Raw genomic sequence first — 19,720 nt, 5'->3', positions numbered from 1 at the left:
ATAAAGCAATAAAAGAGATCTTTAAAAAAAAAGGGATAACTGGGCCTGATATAAGGTGTCTCCTAGTCTCCTACAGTGATGGACAGGGGAGTGGTCACTCCCCTTTCCTTTGTCCAGTTTCATGCCAGAGCAGGGACTGGGGGTCCCTGAACCGGTATAGACTGGATTATGCAAGGAAGGCACCGTTTGTGCCTTTCAAAGCATTTGCAGAGGCTCTGGGAGGCTACCCCTACCATGCCTGTAACACCTATTTCCAATGGGAGAGGGTGTAACACCCCTCTCATAAAGGAAATGCATTGTTCTGCTTTCCTGGGATTGAGCTGCTCAATCCCCAGGAGGGCAGAAACCAGTATGTGAGGTAGCAGCAGCTGGGGCTGCAGTGGAAACCCCTGAGAGCTGGTTTGGCAGTACTGGGGTCCTTGGTGGAGCCCCCAGGGTGCATGGAATTGGCCCCCCAATACCAGATTTGGATTGGGGGTTCAATTTCCCAATCTTAGACACCTCACATGGCCATATTCTGAGTTACCATTGTGAAGCTACATAAATATATTGTGATAAATAAAGTGCACGCTTATAATGGTGTCCCCACACTCACGAAGTCCGGGAAATTGGTCCTGGACAACATGGGGGTACCGTTGCTAGTGCAAGGGTGCCTTATCACACAGTAACTTTGCACCTAGCCTTCAGGAACTGAAGGTTAGACATATAGGTGACTTATAAGTTACCTAGTGCAGTGAAAATAGCTGTGAAATAGTGTGTGCACTATTTCACTCAGGCTGCAGTGGCAGTCCTGAAGAAAGGTTTGTCTGAGCTCCTTATGGGTGGCAAAAGAAATGCTGCAGCCCATAAGGATCTCCTGGAACCCCATTGCCCTGGTTGCCTGGGTTCCATTTACTAGGGACTTATAAGGGGGGGGGGGGCCAGTGTGCCAATCTGGATTGGAATATAGAGTCACCAGACTATAATGACAAAATTGGTACACAGAGAGAGCGTGAGCACTGGAGTTCTGGTTAGCAAAACTCCAGTGACACAGTAGAGCATACTGACAACACAGCAACACATTCTGACATATAGGCCACAAACTATGAGCATTGGGGTCCTGACAAGAAGGATCCCAAGTGAGACAGTAAAAACACACTGACAAACACTGACAAACTGACCAGAAATAGGGGTAACTATGCTAGAAGAAAGGCACCTTCCTACAGCCCCCTCTATGTTCTTTGCAGGGGAGCCCCCTTCAGTTGTGTCATGCCACTGCAGGAAGTGTGCTAGTAGCCAACGTTCCATTTTGCCTACATTCCTGAAAACCTTTTGCACTATTCCTGCTGGACAAAATAACACCAAGTAGAGGTATTTTGCTTCTTGGAGACACCATCCATCGGGACACCTAACTTTACAACCTCTTGCATACTACCGATGTTCGCCATCAAACATTACACCACTGAGTTCTCCCTTTATTGCATGAACCAGGAGGATCCATGTATTCAGATTGTGTGCCCGCCCACGTAAAAGAGAGAAAAACTTGACATTCAACGTTCACCTGCTGACGAGGCAAGGCTTTATACAAATAATATTATCTGCTTTTTGGAGAACAACCTAGGTGGGGAGGGGTGGGCCTCGTACTGATCAATATGGTCTTCTGTCAACAACAACGCCTCCTATTTCCAAGAAATATTTGATTTGTAGCCATAACAGATCAGCCGACAGTCAATATGCAAGGTTTAAAGCCCCAAATTTCAGTTTCAGAGATCGAGCAAAAGGAAGTATTTCAGTAAAGGCTGACTTAGTAGGCGTCCCATCCATAGCGAAGCGCCAGAAGCCTTTTCTAATCTGGTTTTCACATATAGAATGACGAAGGGGGGAAACTGGGAGCAAGAGAGTGGGAATATTTACGTAGCGCACCTTTGAGTGTAGAAGCAGCTAGCACCACATATCGTACCCTGACCTTCTCAGATAGGGAAAAGAAACCCAGATGCCTCTTTTCCCACCAGTGTCAAGTAACAGGGACGGAGATGTTGTGCATTCTGAGGCATAGCTAGCTCGGTCGTTGAACTACGTTTTTAGTAGAAGACACCTTGGCAGCCAGGAGGGCATTCAAGATTAAAGACAGCGCGAAATAGACGTTCAAATTCGTACGATGTACGTTACAATTCGGTTAGAATAATGAGCCAAAGAAATACAGATGATCAGCTTTGATCGTTGCTAGTTGCATACTTGCATTTCATTGTCGTTAGCTTTTCTTTAGGACTGTAGTCGAAGGCAGTACCGAGAACGTCGGTAAAAAGGGAATAGGTAACTTATTTCTGTTAGCTGTCTCTGTGAGGCATCAGCAAGAGTTTAACGGCCGAAGAGTTGCTCAAAAGACCACAAAAACGAGATAGGTGCCACAAATTGAGATAAGATACTTTGCTGGGACAAAGGGTAACCGTGTAATCAGAGCTGTCCTCGTCCCAAGATTTTTTTTCTTTTAGAATTTAAGGATGCAGAGAGCAATGAGTGCCACTCGTTCCTTGCTCCAGCAGACAACAGCTAACTTCGTGAGCTCTGTTTTGCACTGTCCCAGGGCCATGTCTTCCTTTCCTCCGCTTCAAGTGGCTGTCCCCTCTGCACTACTGCAGCCGCTCGCAGTCCCTCAGAGGCTAATGTTGGGACCCGGGCCCTCAAATGTCCCCCCACGTATCCAGGCAGCCGGAGGAAGGCCATTGATCGGACACATGCACCCTGAGATATTCCAGGTAAGATGCGCCAAGGTGTTAGGCACCTGTGTAACAGTAATACAATATAGCATGCACCTGGGGTGGCTTGATATTATTTTATGTTGATGCTGCTGTGTGGATAAATACATGGAAGAAAAATGCCGATTTTTTTTTATTTTCCATTTTGGTATTGTGAAATATGAGGAATCAAATAAGCATAGGCAATGCCAATAGGTCTCGCTTTTAACTGAAAGTGCCACTTAGGTTACTGGTGAGTTTAGGCATTTAATAAGTCATCATACAAATAATTTGTCAATTATCTTTGCACTCATGCATCCATTCTTTCACTCACTAAAAGTTTTTTGCGTTCACCATCCAACCATTCACAAAAAGGTTTGTGAAACCTGGAGAAGAGATGCATGGTCTGGGACATAAATAGGCTCCCTGCAATTACACTGCAATGAAGGAACACATTATGCGAGAAGATTGACCAAACTGTCCAATATAGGTAAACTAGGTTGCACTTTCGTGCACCTTTGACATCCAGCACAAATTCATACAGAAAGCTTGGTTAGGAAATACCATTATAAACATGCAACATATTCTATTCAAAACATTATTCTCTGTCAGCTGCCTTGGATGTAAGGACATATCAGAAAGGTTACTAATAGTATACTTTTCTGTGAAATATAGTTTGTGTGACAATATAATGATACAGTCAACAGGAACTGAGTATACTACTTGTAAAAAAAAACCTAATTGCATGCATCCCGGTTATATTTGAAAACCTTTCTTCATTGTTGGGTTTTCTCCGGGTTCACAAAACAGTGCATGGGGAGTAGGGGGGGGGGATCCTTTTCATTTAGGAACAGCCATACTGCATTGATACCTTGATTTATATCTTACACCTGCCTCATAGCCTTTTTGTGTTCTCACTGTGCTAGTATTGATACTTGCAAAGCATCCTGAAACGTTTCTTGTACAGATTGCACTGTATCAAAAACTGCTGTAAATAAATTAAGCAATTCAACCAGACATGAATTTTGGATTGCAATGGCCAAAAAACAAACTAGCTCAGGCAATGCTTCATTTAGGCTGCTGTTTGGCAGTGGGGGCCACCAGCGCTTATTTGATCTCTTCTGATATTGTCAACGAGAAAGAGAGAGAAAAACACATAAATGAGAAATAACAAACAGAAGACAGAACAAGAATTGGTAATGCCAATAGGTCTGGCTTTGAAAGAATGTTGTATGTTAATGTAAAGCATTACAAGTCAATTTCATGGGAATTAATATGTATTTGGGTGGAAGCAAAGAACTGTAGAATAATATTGCTGTAAATGAAAGTGACAGTCCTCTTCCCATCTGTGCTGCTGCCAGAGAAAAACAACAACAATTATCTAGTTATTATAGACACTTTTATATCATTACAATTTCATGTATCTGCCCCTGAACGTTCAAGCTCAGGCAGCTGGATAAATAAACAAAATTATCATAGCTGGGTGTAGGGCAACCACTTTTTTTGTGGAAGCATACAACTTCTGCCCATTCAAAAACATGTACTCCCAACTCCCAATGTTTGGGCAGAGCCAAAGTCCCTCTCTAGTAATGCTCAAATAATTATCTAGCAACAGCTGCACTATCAATCCAAGCCATAAAAATGAACAAGTTGAAAGGAAAATAAGATGTTACAGACTCAACAAATAATTATTTCTTATAGCTTAAATAATAGAACTGGCACGATCCAGCTCATTTATGCCCTTTTCAATTAACTCAGATGGAAAAAAGTGGGATTCAAAATGATTGACTAGGATGTTATGCACATATCACTGCAGCACATCCTCTACCCATTAAGTTATTTTAAAGCCCTCTGGTTTATATCAAATTGTCCCAAGCGGGATAATATGCTTGAAAAGGTCGTTATTGTCGAGATATGTTTGGAATTTGGACACTACAGGCCTTAGTAACCCCTGCTGTGTTCCTTTCTGGCCTGCCAGCAGAAGCTATGTTCTCTATACATTTGTTGGTGGACTGCACCAGTGGTGCTGCCATTAATGGTATAACAATAAATTCAAAAGAATTGTGAAAAAGCCAAAATTCACCCCAAAACAAGTGTAGCAAATCTGTGACGCCCATTCCTCAGGGGTGTGGTATTGGTAGGGCATGTAGTCGGTGGTGAATTTGGAGCAATGGTGTGGTAGAGTACTGTCATTTTCCAACAGCACAATTTCTGTTGACATGGCCATTGACTTTGAATAGATGTGCCATTTACTGGTATAACTATGTAGCACTGAAATGATAATGTGTGGATATTGGGGCTCAGAGTATATGTATCATTTGCCCATCATCAAGTAAAGTGTCTTGATTTGTTTTAAGTGTATTAAAATTGCAGACTTCAGAATTACAAAAATGTTCTTTCCTAATTACTAATATATTTGGAAATATGTGGAGTCGATTTACAGGTATTTAATTATTGCTGTATATTATAAAAAGACTGACACCTTACTACTTTCTTTTCACTTCCTGCACCCTGCAAATTGCCACCTAGGTCACTTTTACAAAATCCCGTTACTTTGCAGTCATAGAAATAAAAGTAAACACCAGTTACCTAATAAGGGCAAGTTTATCAGAAGACATACACAGCACTGCAAGTGTGACATGATAAACAGAGAGGGCCCAATTCACAAAGGTAATCTTAGACATTTGGTCTAAGTTTACGACTTTGGTAATTCGCAAAGGGCATTTACGAGCACTATCTTTAAGTTCTCATTTGTGACCCGGGTGCGGACCTAAAGATAGTATTCAAAATGCCCTTGGTGAATTCCCAAAGTCATAAACTTAGACTTTTGGTCTAAGTTTAGACCAAACGTGTAAGTTTACCTTTGTGAATCAGTCTAAAATGTAAGGGAATCAATCTTGCTCATTCAACTTCTGAACTCTAGCAGGGTATTTACAGGGGTGCTGTAGCACCCCCTGAAACTCTACTTCCAATGCCTATGGAGTGCACATAATATTTAGGGATTCAAGCATGCCTAGTGGAGTTCTCTAAGCCTCCACTGGAGTTGCCCAGTCAGCGCCTTCACTGCAGGCTCAGTGCAATATATCAAGCAGGCAGCATATCGTTTTTGCCCTGCTGGGTATCTGTTTGATTTTCAAAAACAAACCTCCAAAGTGGGAGCGTGTAACTGAAAAACAAACAATCAGTGGCCGTCACACGCTGAAAGTTTTCTTCATTTACATTGAGACTATTAATTGATTCTCCTGTCCTCCTAAGTAGGAGAATCTAGTGGCTGCTCTCTGTCCTAAATATAGATATACCTGGTTCTCTAACAATACTTTACGTGCTAATGATGTTGAGCAATTACTAGAGGTTTTATAAGGTGGATGAATCCCACTGATTAACAGCTCAGTACAATCCAAGATGGAAATGGTAATTTATGGTACCAAGCACAGGTTTTCCTTGGCTTAACGCAAAACTCCCATCGTATTCTAATTTATGTAGATGATTTGTAATTGGAAAGACTTTTAGGTTCTGCAGTTTTATGTGTTTCTCTTTTAATATTTATATTGGAAATTCTGATATCTTTTGAGTGTTTCCTTTAATTGTGCTTGTTTGAGATTTATTTTCCAGATATGCTAAACAAATTTTAAGTACTGTGGGTCTGATTTAACCGGCCCTAGCTCCACCTTAGCACTGCCATAGCGTCATTTTGTTGATGCTTAGCGGCACTAAAGTGGCTTTTTTACACGTGCCATATTTACACAGTGGCGCAATGCATCCATTGCGCAACTTTGTAAACCTTTGCACCACGTAATGCCTGCCCCAGGCATAATGTGTGCAAGGGAGGCGTTAGGGGGGCCAAAGAAATGGTGCAAGGAGATCTAAGAGATTTCTTTGCGCCATTCTTTTCGGCACTTTAACGCCTGCTCAGAGCAGGCACTAAAATGGGGCATGCCTCTGAATACAATTGGCCCCTATGTACTCTGCAGGAGTAGCTCCAAACTTTTGGCACTACTCCTGCAGAGTACATCGATAGCGTCAGGAGTTCTGACTCTATTGCCTCCTACCCTGCACCTACCCTATTTTAAATACGGAACTCACATGGTGGCGGAAGGGGGACGCTACGGGCACAAGGAAGTGGCGCTACACTAGGTGCAGTGCCACTTTTCTTAAATCAGCCCCTATGTGTTTTCAAGGTTTTAAACCAAAATATACTATTTGACTGACTAACCTATAAGGCCTTGTTAAGGATGTGGAACTCATTACCACTAGATATTAAGCCCTGTACCTCACTATTGAGCTTAAGAGAAAATCTAAATGCTTATCTATTTTGCTAGGCACTTTTAAACTCACCACTAAGAGACTCCTTGGGGAAGTAAGTACTTTCCAAATGTAGTCAGTCAGCTGTGTATGAACCTGGAGTGGAACAGTGTGGAGTAGCATTACTTATGTTTATATAGCAGAGATGGGTATGGTTTGTAGAGTGTCAGACCAAAGCATGGCCTATGTTGAAAGTGTTTTGGGTCCAGTCTTGATGACCAAATAGGGTTTTTTGTTGTGTTAAATGTCACTGGTCTTGAGTGTGTGTGTGTGTGTGTGCAGCCCTGCTAATGCGCGGTCATGTCCAGTTTGCTGTTAATGATTCTTCCAAGGTTCCTGGCATGGGTTCTGGGTGTTGGTTTGAGTTTGGCTGGCCACTATTTAGAGTCCCATGATGAGAGGTTATTGCTGAAGATCACTACTTCTGTCTTGTCGGTGCTGAGCTTGAGACAGTTGGCTTTCATCCAATTACTTATTACAGTAATACAGTTGGTGAACTTGTTTCATCTGTTGGCAGTCTTATTTGAGAGGAATAGTACGAGTTGCATGCTGTCAGCGTCGGTGAGGATCTTGATTTTGTGTGTGAGGAAGACGTTGGCACTTCTATATCTAGAAGCAAATGCCCTCACACATCCGATGGATGTCATGCTTCATCAAAGGGCTTGCTCCTCGTCAGACCGGCGCTGCAAAGTCTGACGGCCCACCACAAGGGGGCTCTCTGCCAGAGACCATAACTGGAGATCCGTGCCGTGGTTTAGAGAGAGTAGGAATGAATTCAATCCCACACACAGAAAAAGATATGAGAGAGAAGAAGAGGATAAAATTGGCTCAAGAACCCTCCAAAAACTCACAATTTATTGATCGACGAAGGGTCTCGGTCAAGGTTAAAAAAGGTGTTAGGGAGTGAAACAGAGATAATGCTCAACCACCCTGCCAACAAAACATGGTGAAGGAAGCGTCACCACAGGTCAACATGTTTTTCACCTAGAAAGTCCATATGGATCTAGTGGCGCTTCATCAGGACCAAATAACAAAAACAAAACACTTCTCCTAGGCTATTTATAGAGACTTCAGTGTGTCTAGAGATGTCTGTGCAAAAACAAAAAGTCACTTATTTATAGTAAGTTTCTAAATGAAATGTTTAATGTGAAAAAGAAGCCGGTGGAGAAAAAGAAACACATTAAAAAGATCAACCTCAATTTGGGATCAAACACATATTCACAAAAGACAAATAATCTTGATGGTGATGTGGCACTCAGTGTTCAATGTGTTAAGATAAGGCTAAAACACTGCTTTAGCTGAGTAAGGATAAGGCTTCATAGGAACAAGCGTACCATAGGACTGGTGTGATATCTGAACAGATGTAGAAAAACCATATATTTTTTTTTTTTACATTGTTATACACGTGTTGCACCCTGAATCAGAGGAAGGGTCAAGAGAACAGTGTTTGATGTACATCTGAGGGTAATACATGTACTGTAAATGTGTTCTCTATTGATGAGGTGATGTGCTGTAAGATACAGAACCCTCATTCAACAGTGCCTGTAAAGAATGTCCATGGAAAGTCTGAAAAAAATAGTGAAAAAGGAGTATGTGAGCAACTGGCCAATATTATTCATATCAGATAGTATCCCAACTGTATTCCCACTTGTGTAGTCGATACCAAAAGTATCAGGCCAGGAAGAGTGATCACCTCCCTCTGTAATTGGTCTTAAATCTATGCGCATAGTGTACTCTACAGATAACATCACGTTCGGTAATGCCGAACCACAAGTAGACATCAGACGCTCCGAGCGAGCCGTCATATTTGAATAATTGACTCACCCATCCACATGTGGAGGGAAGATAAAACGATAAGACCCCGGGCAGGACCTTAAGTTTAGTAGACAGTACACGCTCTGCCGGTAGCTTTAGTCAAAGTGTGGAGTACAGAATGTAATTAACATTAAATCTTGTCATTCAAAAAATAAGTGTAAAATACTCAGAGAGAGCGGTTGTACTTACATTATGTCACGTCAGGCCCAGCTTGAAGACCTACCCAGAGGATGCGTTCCCGAATAATGCGGAAGGTATGCGTCGGTCTGGTAAAGTAGGACGGTCTCCAGTTATATGCACCAATCGGTGTCACTAGTCGCTGATTGGGCAGTCCGGGAAAGCTCACATCACCAGTTCAGGGACATAGAAGATGGACAAATCAAAAAAAGCTCAAAAGTACCCATCGGACTAAAAATAGAAACAGGACCCTCTCGGAATCAAGAGGGTCCGTTTACACGTTGGACAACAAAGAGGTAGACCACAAGAGTAAATTCCCTTTATAAAAACAGTGCAATGGCTAAAATAAAGTCACAGTGTGCTAAATGTGAGTGCGGGAGGACAATGTTATGAATGTAAACATGAAGAATCCATATTCAAAAAAGCTCCCAAAATATCTTCTGAAATCTAAATAAAACAGAGTTATAAGTCTAAAAAGGATAACCCACTCGTTGAAAGAAGGACCAGATTGTGAAATGTAAGAGGAGGGCTATTTCATGGAAATGGAAGCTAGTCATATATAAATACTACCAGAAAAATGCTTATAATGTATGTGGAACACAGTCCATGCACATTAAATGGGACCGAATAACATCATCCCACTCAAGTATTAGTATGGAAACTCATCCACGGAATATCATCATTCAGTCCGTGGATGTGTGTGCCTAGTTTAAACACTCCACGTTGTTCCCTTTCCAGCAAGGTCCATTTGGTAGATGTTTGGGAGAGTCCAAGACTACCCACCAGATATCCTCAGTGGTGTGTTTAGCATCAAGATAGTGAATGCTCAATTTTGTAGTTCAGCGACCGCATCTGATGTTACTTCGGTGCTCATGAATCCTAACCTTGACAGGTCTTGTGGTCGTACCTATATACCTGAGGTCACAGGGACAGGTAATCATGTAAATACAATTGCAAGTGTTACAATTAGTGTGTTTCAGAAGGCGCCATGTACCAATTGGCTCAAGATCCAAAATGTCAGTTTGTTTAGTAAGGGGACAAACATTACAATTGCCGCATGGAAAATGCCCTGATATGGGAGTGGAGTTCCAAAGTGTGGTCTTTCTATATGCTGTGTGGGTCATGTAGGGTGAGTGTGGATTACCAGATGCTTTATATTAGATGTTCTCTTAAAGGCAAATAGAGGCTTAGGAATGGATAGCCCACCACTATTGAGAGTAGACCACCTCTTGATAATTAATTTTTTTAGGGTATTAGAAAGTGGAGTGTACGTGGTGAAACATGTCAGATGGGTGTCAGTGGCCTTTGCTTCAGTTGTCAATAGTGCCTCTCTATGGTTGTTCCGAGCTCGCTTCTTTACTGTATTTATAACATGATGAGGATAATGTCTGTCGTGCAATTTGGCCGAGAGTTAATTGGCTTGTGCATCAAAAGATAAGACATTACTGCAATTGCGACAGAGTTGCAAGAACTGCACATATGGTCAATTATCCCATATTGCTTTTGGGTGGTGACTCTCGTATAGCAATAGACTGTTGCGCTCTGTTGTCTTCTGAAATGTGCTGGTCTCGAGCTTACCCTGACTAATAGTGATCATTAAGTCGAAAAAGGAAATTTGATTAATGGAGACAGTAGAGGTAAATTTCAAGAAAGGGTTAAGTCCGTTAATCCACGTAGTGAAAGAGTTGACATGTTGTGTTTGACCTTGCCAAACGATCAAAATGTTGTCAATAAAATGACGCCATAATCGAATATTGTTGGAGAAAGGGTTTGTACTCTGTAATATATAACGTTGTCCAAAATCATACATATACAGACAGGCCAGACTGGGAGCAAAAGTACTCCCCATTGATGTACCGTGTATTTGGTGATACAGCTGGTCCTCAAATTGAAAAAAAATTCTGTCAAGGTTATGGTAGCACACTGCATCACAAAATTAACAGGAGTGGATGAAGTCCAAGGCCTGTTTGTGAGGGCATTTTCCACTACCTGTAGTGTTGCTTCCTGGGGGATGCTAGTATATAAGGCTTCCACATCAAGGCTTATAAGTGCTTGAACCTCCTCAGTAGCATTGATGGATTTGATCAAGTTAAGGATATCTTTATTGTCTCTCAAATATGTTGAAGACTCTTTCACAATAGATTGTAATACGTGATCATAGAAGGTGGACAGGGGTTCCAATAGAGATCCTATGCCTGAGACTATTGGACGCCCCGGAGGTGGTAGTCTACCCTTGTGAATCTTGGGCAAACAATAGAAGTAACTCTCAAACTGTGGGAAGTTCTGTCTAAAATAGGAGTCCCGTGCTCTATTTTAAACATTATCAGGGATCTTTACACTGGCAACTATGGTAGAATTAGATGGGGCCCACAAGGTGAATTAACAGAAAAATTCCTTACTGCCCGAGGTGTAAGACAAGGTTGCGTTCTTGCCCCTACCTTATTCCTTCTCTTCATAAACGCATGCATCCCTTATCTTATGGAGTGCTCTAACGACTCGCCTAAAATAGGAGGGCAGAAGATCCCCTGCCTTCTTTTTGCCGATGACACCCTGCTGGTATCTCAAACAGCCACAGGCCTTTCAACCCTGCTTTCAAGATTCATTGACTATTGCAATGATTATGGGCTTGAAATTAACCGATTAAAAACCAAGTGCATGGTGTTTGGCGATAAGAAAGGCAGAATGAGACGACCTATTTATTTAGAGGGTGCCGCGCTGGAAAGAGTCAGCGACTTTGATTATTTAGGCCTGAAATTAGAAGACTCGCACAAGTGGCAGCGCCACATCCAGAAGGCAACTTTACGATTGCAACAGCGAGCAAGTGGCATTGCAAGATTTGCAGCTAGATCTCCTAGCTTTGCCATGACGCCCGCAGTAGAAATTTATAAACTACAAGCAAGAGGGGGAGCAATTTATGGAGCTGAACTGTGGGGCCACTGTTGCCTAGATGATTTGATTAAAGTGGAGAACTCTTTTTTAAGGTCACTGCTAAGAGTTCCTTCCAGTACCCCACTGCTCCCAATACGCATGGACCTAAATCTCCTTTCTATCAGCCAGATTGTTGCACTCAAGCCCCTGTTGTACTGGATTCGCTTATGGTCAACAGATTCTCTCGTCCATTATAGATGTGCGCTAGTTAACTTGATGGCCAACAACACTAGCTCCAAAATCAAGTGGTGTGCATATGTAGAAAGGACCCTCTTGCTTCTTGGTTTGGGGTCCTATTGGAAGGAACCATTATCTATCCCTAAGAACGCAACCCAGACACTAAAGGATGATTTCTGGCTCCACGCTCAACTTTCCCAATTGTCCGCTGTCTCGCCATCATCCATGACGGGAAACTTTCTATATTTTAAATGCCATTATGAATTTGCCCAATATATGGATATAGTATCTTCTCCGTTTGCTCGTTCATTATACATCAGATTCAGGGTGGGCTCCCTTCCTTTGCGTTCCCTCACATATAAATGGTCTAATTTTAGTTGTTCATCTAAGATGTGTCCGATGGGCTGTGCCAGAGAAGAATCAGTAACTCATATTCTCTTCCAATGCCCCGCATACTCCAAACAAAGAGCCCGTTGGATTATTCCTCTGTGCAGAAGTAAGGGTTTTAAAAACTGCTCGCTAGCTTTGAGAATTTTTAAATCTGATTCATCGGTTTTAGTGGTTTGTTGTTTGTCAAAATATTTAGATTCAATCTGGCGTATCAGACTGAACACGCTCAAAAAAGCAGAGGGAAATTTAACAATGAATGTGGCAAGCAACAATTGATGGACTTATCATTGTATGCACATATTACTTTTATTGGTTCAGACGTATTCCCTACCTGATGTTTTTATCTCGTTTTGTTCTTAGATACTTTTTAAATAGAAACATCCTTTTTATCTGATAAGGTTTACCAGGCTTGTATTTTATTCTTTTACCCACAATGTGTTTTTACATATAACTATAAGGTGCGATTTTCCAGTAGGGAACTGTTTATGTGTAAATATTTCTCTCTTCTTTTTTCTCTCCTTTTTAATCTTTTATGACTTAAATTGTTTATCATGTAGCTTGCCGTTCCTTTTTTATGTGATGTGCTTTTATGGTATTTATATTTACCGAAATAAAGCTAATAATGATGATGAATAGAAGTAACTCAGCCTCCTAGGAGATATCCAAGTATTGGTTAGTGCTTCATGAATCATGGACCTTATCTGAGTTTGAAGTCTCTCTGTAGGATCCCTTGAGATAGGGGAGTAGCACACAAAGTCACTCAAGAGACGTAGACACTTCTGTCTGTATTCCTGTGAATCCATAATCACAATTGCCCCACCGTTATCTGCTGGTTTTATGACAATAGTCTGGTCTAATGCCAGGGTTTGCAGAGCAATTCTCTCTTGGGTGCAAATGTTAAAAAAAGAATGTAAAGGGCGTAATTTAGCAACATCAGTCATGCCTGCCTTTTCAAATGCAAGTAACTCACATGGCATGGATGATGATGGGGGAACAAAGGAGGATAGTTTTCTGAGTCCAGAATCCTCCTTCGGAGGTTCACCAGGTTTGTCCTTGAAAAATAAATGTAGCCCAATTTTTCGGAAAAATTGGGAAAGTTTGCAATTTAGCTGAAAGAAATCTTCTTTAGAGGTGGGCACAAAGCCCAGGCATTTGTTCAAAGCATTGATTTCATCCATAGAGAGGGGTCTAGAAAATAGATTACCACTAAGTGTTCATTGGTTGGTGTTTGCCCTGGCTCCTGGTCACCATCTGAGATTTTTCCCTTGCCCAGTGTACATGTCTGCCTCTTCCGCTGTGCCTGCCTCTTCCTCTGCCCCGGCTTAAGAAAGGCATGTAGGGCAACATGGGATGAGGATGATAGAAAGGGTATGGAGACTGCCATGATAGAGGGTGGTGTATCGAAAGTTGAGGTAGAGTATAGTAGGGCTGTGGTATACCATTATTAGTGCTCCAACTATCTGAGGAGGAGCTACTACTATAAGTATGTGGTTTCTTAAAAGAGGAAGTTGATTCCTCGGAAGAACATGATTGAGTGTCAGCCTCATAGTCCTCTTTAATATCGGGGTATACCTTTTCCTTGCTGAACTTATTTATAACCTTCTGAAGTTTGGTAATCTTTTGTTGTGTTAAATATTTCTTTGTTTCGTTCAGCTCAGTGGTAATTTCTGCTAACCTACTTTTAAAGGCTGACAATGATGCCGTAGTTTTTAGTGTACTCTCTGTCAAGTTGATCTGGATAGTAATTGAGTCGGCTATTCTTTTGGAAGTGTTGAAAATAAGGACTAACAAGTCCCTAGTTCTCTTCCAGGCAAGCTGAGCCCAATCCTTTCTATATACTAAGGCCCTCATTATGACATTGGCGGTAAATCCTGCTTACCTCCATGCAGACTGCCGCCAACATAACACTGCCGCAGTGGATAACTGTAAAACATATTATGACACACACATACCAATCCGTCACTATTCAGCCACACACACAAGTCCGCCAGCCCACAGGTCAGTGATAAACTGGCAGTAGCAAAACCCACACCTTTACGCCAGCAGAACTACGCCCACAGCATTTTGACCCACAAATCACCGTGGTGGACATTCAATGGCGGTAAACCATTGGTGGTACATACCACCGCACTCAAAATACACACACTAAAAAAAAACTACACCACATTGGACAATTCAAATTACACACACCTGACACCCATACACACACATACCACTATAAAACACACACCCACATTACCCCAACCCTTTACCATTACAAACAATTCCCAACAGAGAGAGACAACACTCACACAACCAGAGCCTCATACCACCATCACCTATACACCACACATGCACCTTACAGCAAACACCCCAACACATCACCCACACCACTCACACTACACCCATGGCACCACAAGAACACCCCAGATTCTCTGAGTAGGAGCTAAGGGTCATGGTGGAGGAAATCATCTGGGTAGAGCCACAGCTATTTTGATCACAGCTGCAGCAGACATCCATTGCTAGGAAGATGGAACTATGGCGGGGAATCGTGGACAGGGTCAATGCCATGGGACACCACCCAAGAACAAGGGATGACATCAAGAAGAGGTGGATCGACCTATGGCGGAAGGTGCGTTCCACAGCAGCAAGACATCAACTAGCTGTACAGAGGACTGGCGGTGGACCCCCAACTCCTCCCCCACAACTAGCAACATGGGAGGAGCAAGTCTTGGCAATCATGCATCCTGATGGCCTGGCAGGAGTAGGAGGGGGACTGGACTCTGGTAAGTCAAATCTCTATTACTATCACCCCCCCAACCTGCATGCCATCACAAATTCCCACCCTCACCCTCACTCCCATCACTTCACCGCCTTCCACATACACCACCATCACAACCCACTCATCCCAATACCAAACCCTGCATGTAACACCAATGCATGGACACCCCTCACAGACCTGCATGGACACGTATCACCACTGCATGCACACTGGAGAGAATCACCTAGCCCACCAAATAACAACTCACACAAAGTCAAATCTGCCAGTGCAACAACAACCATACAGGGCAACACACCCATGCACATGATGTCACACGCAGAAACAATAACACTGCATTTACATCCCCACAGGTCCCCCAGCCAATGTCACTGGAGAAGAGGTGCCAGCAACATGCAGTCCCCCCCAGAAGAGACCCACAGTGATGACAGCAGCTCTGCTTGCCTGGATCTGGATAACCAACCTGGCCCATCAGTGATATCCAGACAGTCGGTTACCCAGGCACACTCTCACACCACCACAGAACCTCCCCCCTAAGGAAACACCACAACACACCCACCCAGCCGTCCCATACCTCTGTCCCCAGGACACGTCAATCAGCAGTCTGTCCACTACTACAGGGACCCCAGGCCACCCCACAAACACAGGACGATCAGGGACCTGGGGTCAGTGGGCACACGGTTCAGGGGACAGAGGCACAGGACAACAGGGAAGCTGGAAGGACTGCTGTGCGACAGGTAGAGGACAGGCCCAGGGACCTGACTCTCCAGGAGGCACTCACCGCGATCCTAGGAGCATATCAACATTCCCAGGATACGCTGGGCCAGATACTGGACAAGTTGCAGGAGAACATGAAGCTGCAGGAGGGACAGTACCTGGGGATCAGGGAGGACTTGAACGACATGAACACCACCCTGGTCTCCATTGCAGGGGTGCTGGCAGACATGGCCAACACTATGAGGGAGGCAGTGGCACCCCACCAGGCCTCTGCCACTAGACAAACTGATGAAAAGCCCTCCACCTTCGCTGCCGCTAGTGTGCAGGAGGCCCCGCCACAGGACCAACAGGCCACCAGCACTCCTCCCCCTGCAGAGGGAGAACCACCCCACAATCATTCCCTGCGATCCAGGCAGAAGCCAGAGACTATTGCCAAGACCCCCACCAGGAAATAGGACACTCCTTGTTGTCACCCTGTTGTCCCACTCTGTCACCCTGTCCACTTTGAACTGCCATTGCTCCCCTTCCTATGCCCCCATGGACAAGGCACATGTGACACAAATAGACTGGACTCTAACATAGTTCTTCCTACACTATCACCCCATCCCATTGCACATCCCCCTCTACTTCTTAGCACTTAAATAAACACCCTTTAAACAAATACAAGTATGGAGTAAGTCAAATGATTTAAGTATGTATTCATTTAACAAGGTTTAAACATTGAAAATCAACTGTACAGGAATGTATACATAGGAATGACCTCTAGTTGGCTGCAGTCAATACACCAGGAGCGATAGTAGGGGCAAACATATCTACAAATAGAGATGCCAAAGGGTAGAGTGAGTAGCCATAGAAGTAGGAAACCAGCCAATGTCAAACACAAAACTGTCAATTAAATGTGAAGTTACACTGTCTTACCTGTGTGTCATTGGAAGTATTGACAAATTATTGCACTTCTGTTGTCCTTATCCTCATCCTCTGCCTCCTCATCTTTACTGTCCACACGATCCACTGCTGCCACACGGCCATCTCCAGCCTCATCCTCCTGTAAAAAAGGCACCTGGCGATCTAAGGCAAGGTTGTGCAACATACAGCATGCCACGATTATCTCGCAGACCTTCTTGGGTGAGTAGTACAGGGATCCACCTGTTAGATGGAGGCAACAAAACCTGGCTTTAAGGAGGCCAAAGGTCCTCTCTATAATTCTCCTTGTTCGCCCATGTGCCTCATAGTAACGTTCCTCTGCCCTTGTCCTGGGATTCCTCACAGGGGTCAGTAGCCATGAGAGGTTGGGGTAACCTGAGTCACCTGCAAATATCGCGGGACAACTGTTAGGCACACACCAACCCTTAGGGCCCACACCATACCCATACACCAACATATACTGGGTGGGAACCAGGGCTTACCTATTAGCCACACCCTGTGACTCTGGAGTTGAGCCATCACATATGGGATGCTGCTGTTCCTTAGGATAAAGGCATCATGCACAGACCCAGGATATTTTGCATTGACGTGGGAGATGTACTGGTCCGCCAGGCACACCATCTGCACATTCATGGAGTGAAAGCTCTTTCGATTTCTGAATACCTGTTCATTTCTCCGGTTGGAGGGGGGGCAAATGCAATATGTGTACCATCAGTTGCCCCAATAAGGTTAGGGATATGTCCCATTGCATAGAAATCAGCTTTTACTGTGGCCAAATCCCCCACCTGGAGGAAAACGATGTAGCCGCGCATGTGTTTAATTAGGGCAGACATCACTCTGGTCAGCAGTATTGAGAACATTGGCTGAGAAATTCCTGCTGCCAAGCCCACTGTCATTTGGAAGGAGCTAGTTGCCAGGAAATGGAGCATTGATAGCACTTGCACAAGAGGGGGGATCCCAGTGGGGTGACGGATAGCAGAGATTAGGTCAGGCTCCAATTGGGCACACAGCTCTGTGATTGTGGCCCTGTCCAGTCTATAGGTGAGGATAATGTGCCTGTCCTCCATTGTTGCCAATTCCACCAGAGGTCTGTACACTGGGGTATGTCTCCATCTCCTATTCATCCACAGCGGTTGCAATCTATGGGGCAAAATGGTGAGCAGCTAGTCAGTATCTCTTATTTCCAACCATTACACTTCAATGCATGTTGTGATTGTAACAGTATTTTGTTGAAGAAGTCCAAATGGTGCATATGTGTACTGTGACACAGTTAGGAGCCATGGCCTGCACCCCCCTGAAATGGCAACTGCCTGTCCTGTTTGGAGGGACACGTGGGAATGAGGTAATTCCGCTGACGTTGGGCGCAATTGCGGGAGGCGGTCAAAAACCGCTGTGCAACTCCTCATTGGTTAACATTGGGCTCTATGGGGTACAGTGGCCAATGGTGATGTACGCCGGCGATCACGGTATGCACTGAGGCGGACGTCACCACCATTTTCTATCTGTTCACTCACTTGCTACCTGACCTTCAAAAGGAGAGGACCTACACTGCATGTGCTGCTGTGACCTGTGTCTGGAACTGACCATGGCTCGTGTCACTGGGGAAAGTGCCCCTGCCTTCACCTCAGCAGAGTTGGAGAGACTGGTGGATGGGGTCCTACCCCAGTACCGATTGCTGTATGGGCCTCCAGACCAACAGGTGAGTACACCGTGAGTACGATGCATGGGGCGTGAATGCATGTAGTGCTGTGTGTGAAGGCCTCATGTAGGGTTGTGTGTGTTGGATGGGCTGTGGGCAGCATGCAGCATGTATGGTGGGCCATATCTGTGCTAATGGGGATGGGAAGGGGCATGGTGGGTCATGAGCGTAACAGGCAGGACTGTTGGACTAGTACCATTCCCTGTGTCCATTTCCCTTCAGGTCAGTGCCCATCAGAAAAAGGGTATATGGCATGCTATCGCCAAGGAAGTGCGGACCCTGGGGGTCATTGGCAGGCGGAGCACCCACTGTCGCAAACAGTGGGAGTACCTGAGACGCTGGGCACAGAAGACAGCAGAGGCCCAGCTGGGGATGGCCTCCCAACAAGGAAGGGGTGCCCATCGAACCCTGGCCCCCCGATGGCCTGCATACTGACGGTGGACTATCCGGAGTTGGATGGGCGCTTGGGGGCATCACAGCAGCCACAACAGGGTGAGTACAGTGCCCCAATATACAACTTGTACCTGGTGGGGTGGTATCCGGGTGGGGGATGTGGGCCTGTGGCTGCCCCTAGGCCAGTCCTGACTTTGCAGAGTAGGACCCATGTTGGGCAGGGTTCTGATGTAAAATAGCTCCTACCAAGCTAGTAGGCATCCACTACTGGGCAGGGGTCTGTGGGTCTCAGGTATGCTGCAATTGGATGTCCCTATCCATGGCCTGGTGACTAGCATTGTGACTGGTAGTGCATTGCATAGTGCGAAGGGCTGTTCCCTGTGTGTGTGTGTGTCGTGTTCGCCAACGGTGGTGTTGTTGATTTTTTGCTGCTCTCTCTGAATACCTTGGGTGTCTCTAGCTATACAACACTGACATTTTGAGTTACTTTACTCCTTTACTTTATCTACCTTTCTCCACATACACTATAATTCACAGTTCTTGAATGCACACCATTCCACTACCACACATCTAGCCACCTTTGTCATGTCTGAGCCCTCTCATATCTAAAAAGATTTTTATATGTTTATAATATTTTTTCCTTTTTTCATTTCTATTTTCTGTGTACTGACACTAAGTTAAAACTTATGTATACTATGTCTTTTACAGCCTTGAAAAAGTCACTGT

General features: G+C 44.2%; 1 protein-coding gene across 1 annotated transcript in view; it reads left to right on the top strand.

Annotated features, from left to right (window-relative positions):
• The first annotated feature begins 2,051 nt into the window (after positions 1–2,051).
• Positions 2,052–19,720, top strand: part of AGXT (alanine--glyoxylate aminotransferase) — an 879,854-nt gene continuing 862,185 nt past the window's right edge. The window contains exon 1 of the mRNA XM_069213665.1: positions 2,052–2,735. Coding sequence (XP_069069766.1) covers positions 2,481–2,735 — 255 coding nt within the window. The 5' untranslated portion in view covers positions 2,052–2,480. The remainder of the gene's footprint in view (positions 2,736–19,720) is intronic.

The sequence above is a fragment of the Pleurodeles waltl genome, chromosome 11 (genome assembly GCF_031143425.1).
Source record: "Pleurodeles waltl isolate 20211129_DDA chromosome 11, aPleWal1.hap1.20221129, whole genome shotgun sequence".
Taxonomy (NCBI): Eukaryota; Metazoa; Chordata; class Amphibia; order Caudata; family Salamandridae; genus Pleurodeles; species Pleurodeles waltl.
The sequence above is the reverse complement of the archived record's forward strand: the minus strand, read 5'-3'. Positions and strand labels throughout refer to the sequence as shown.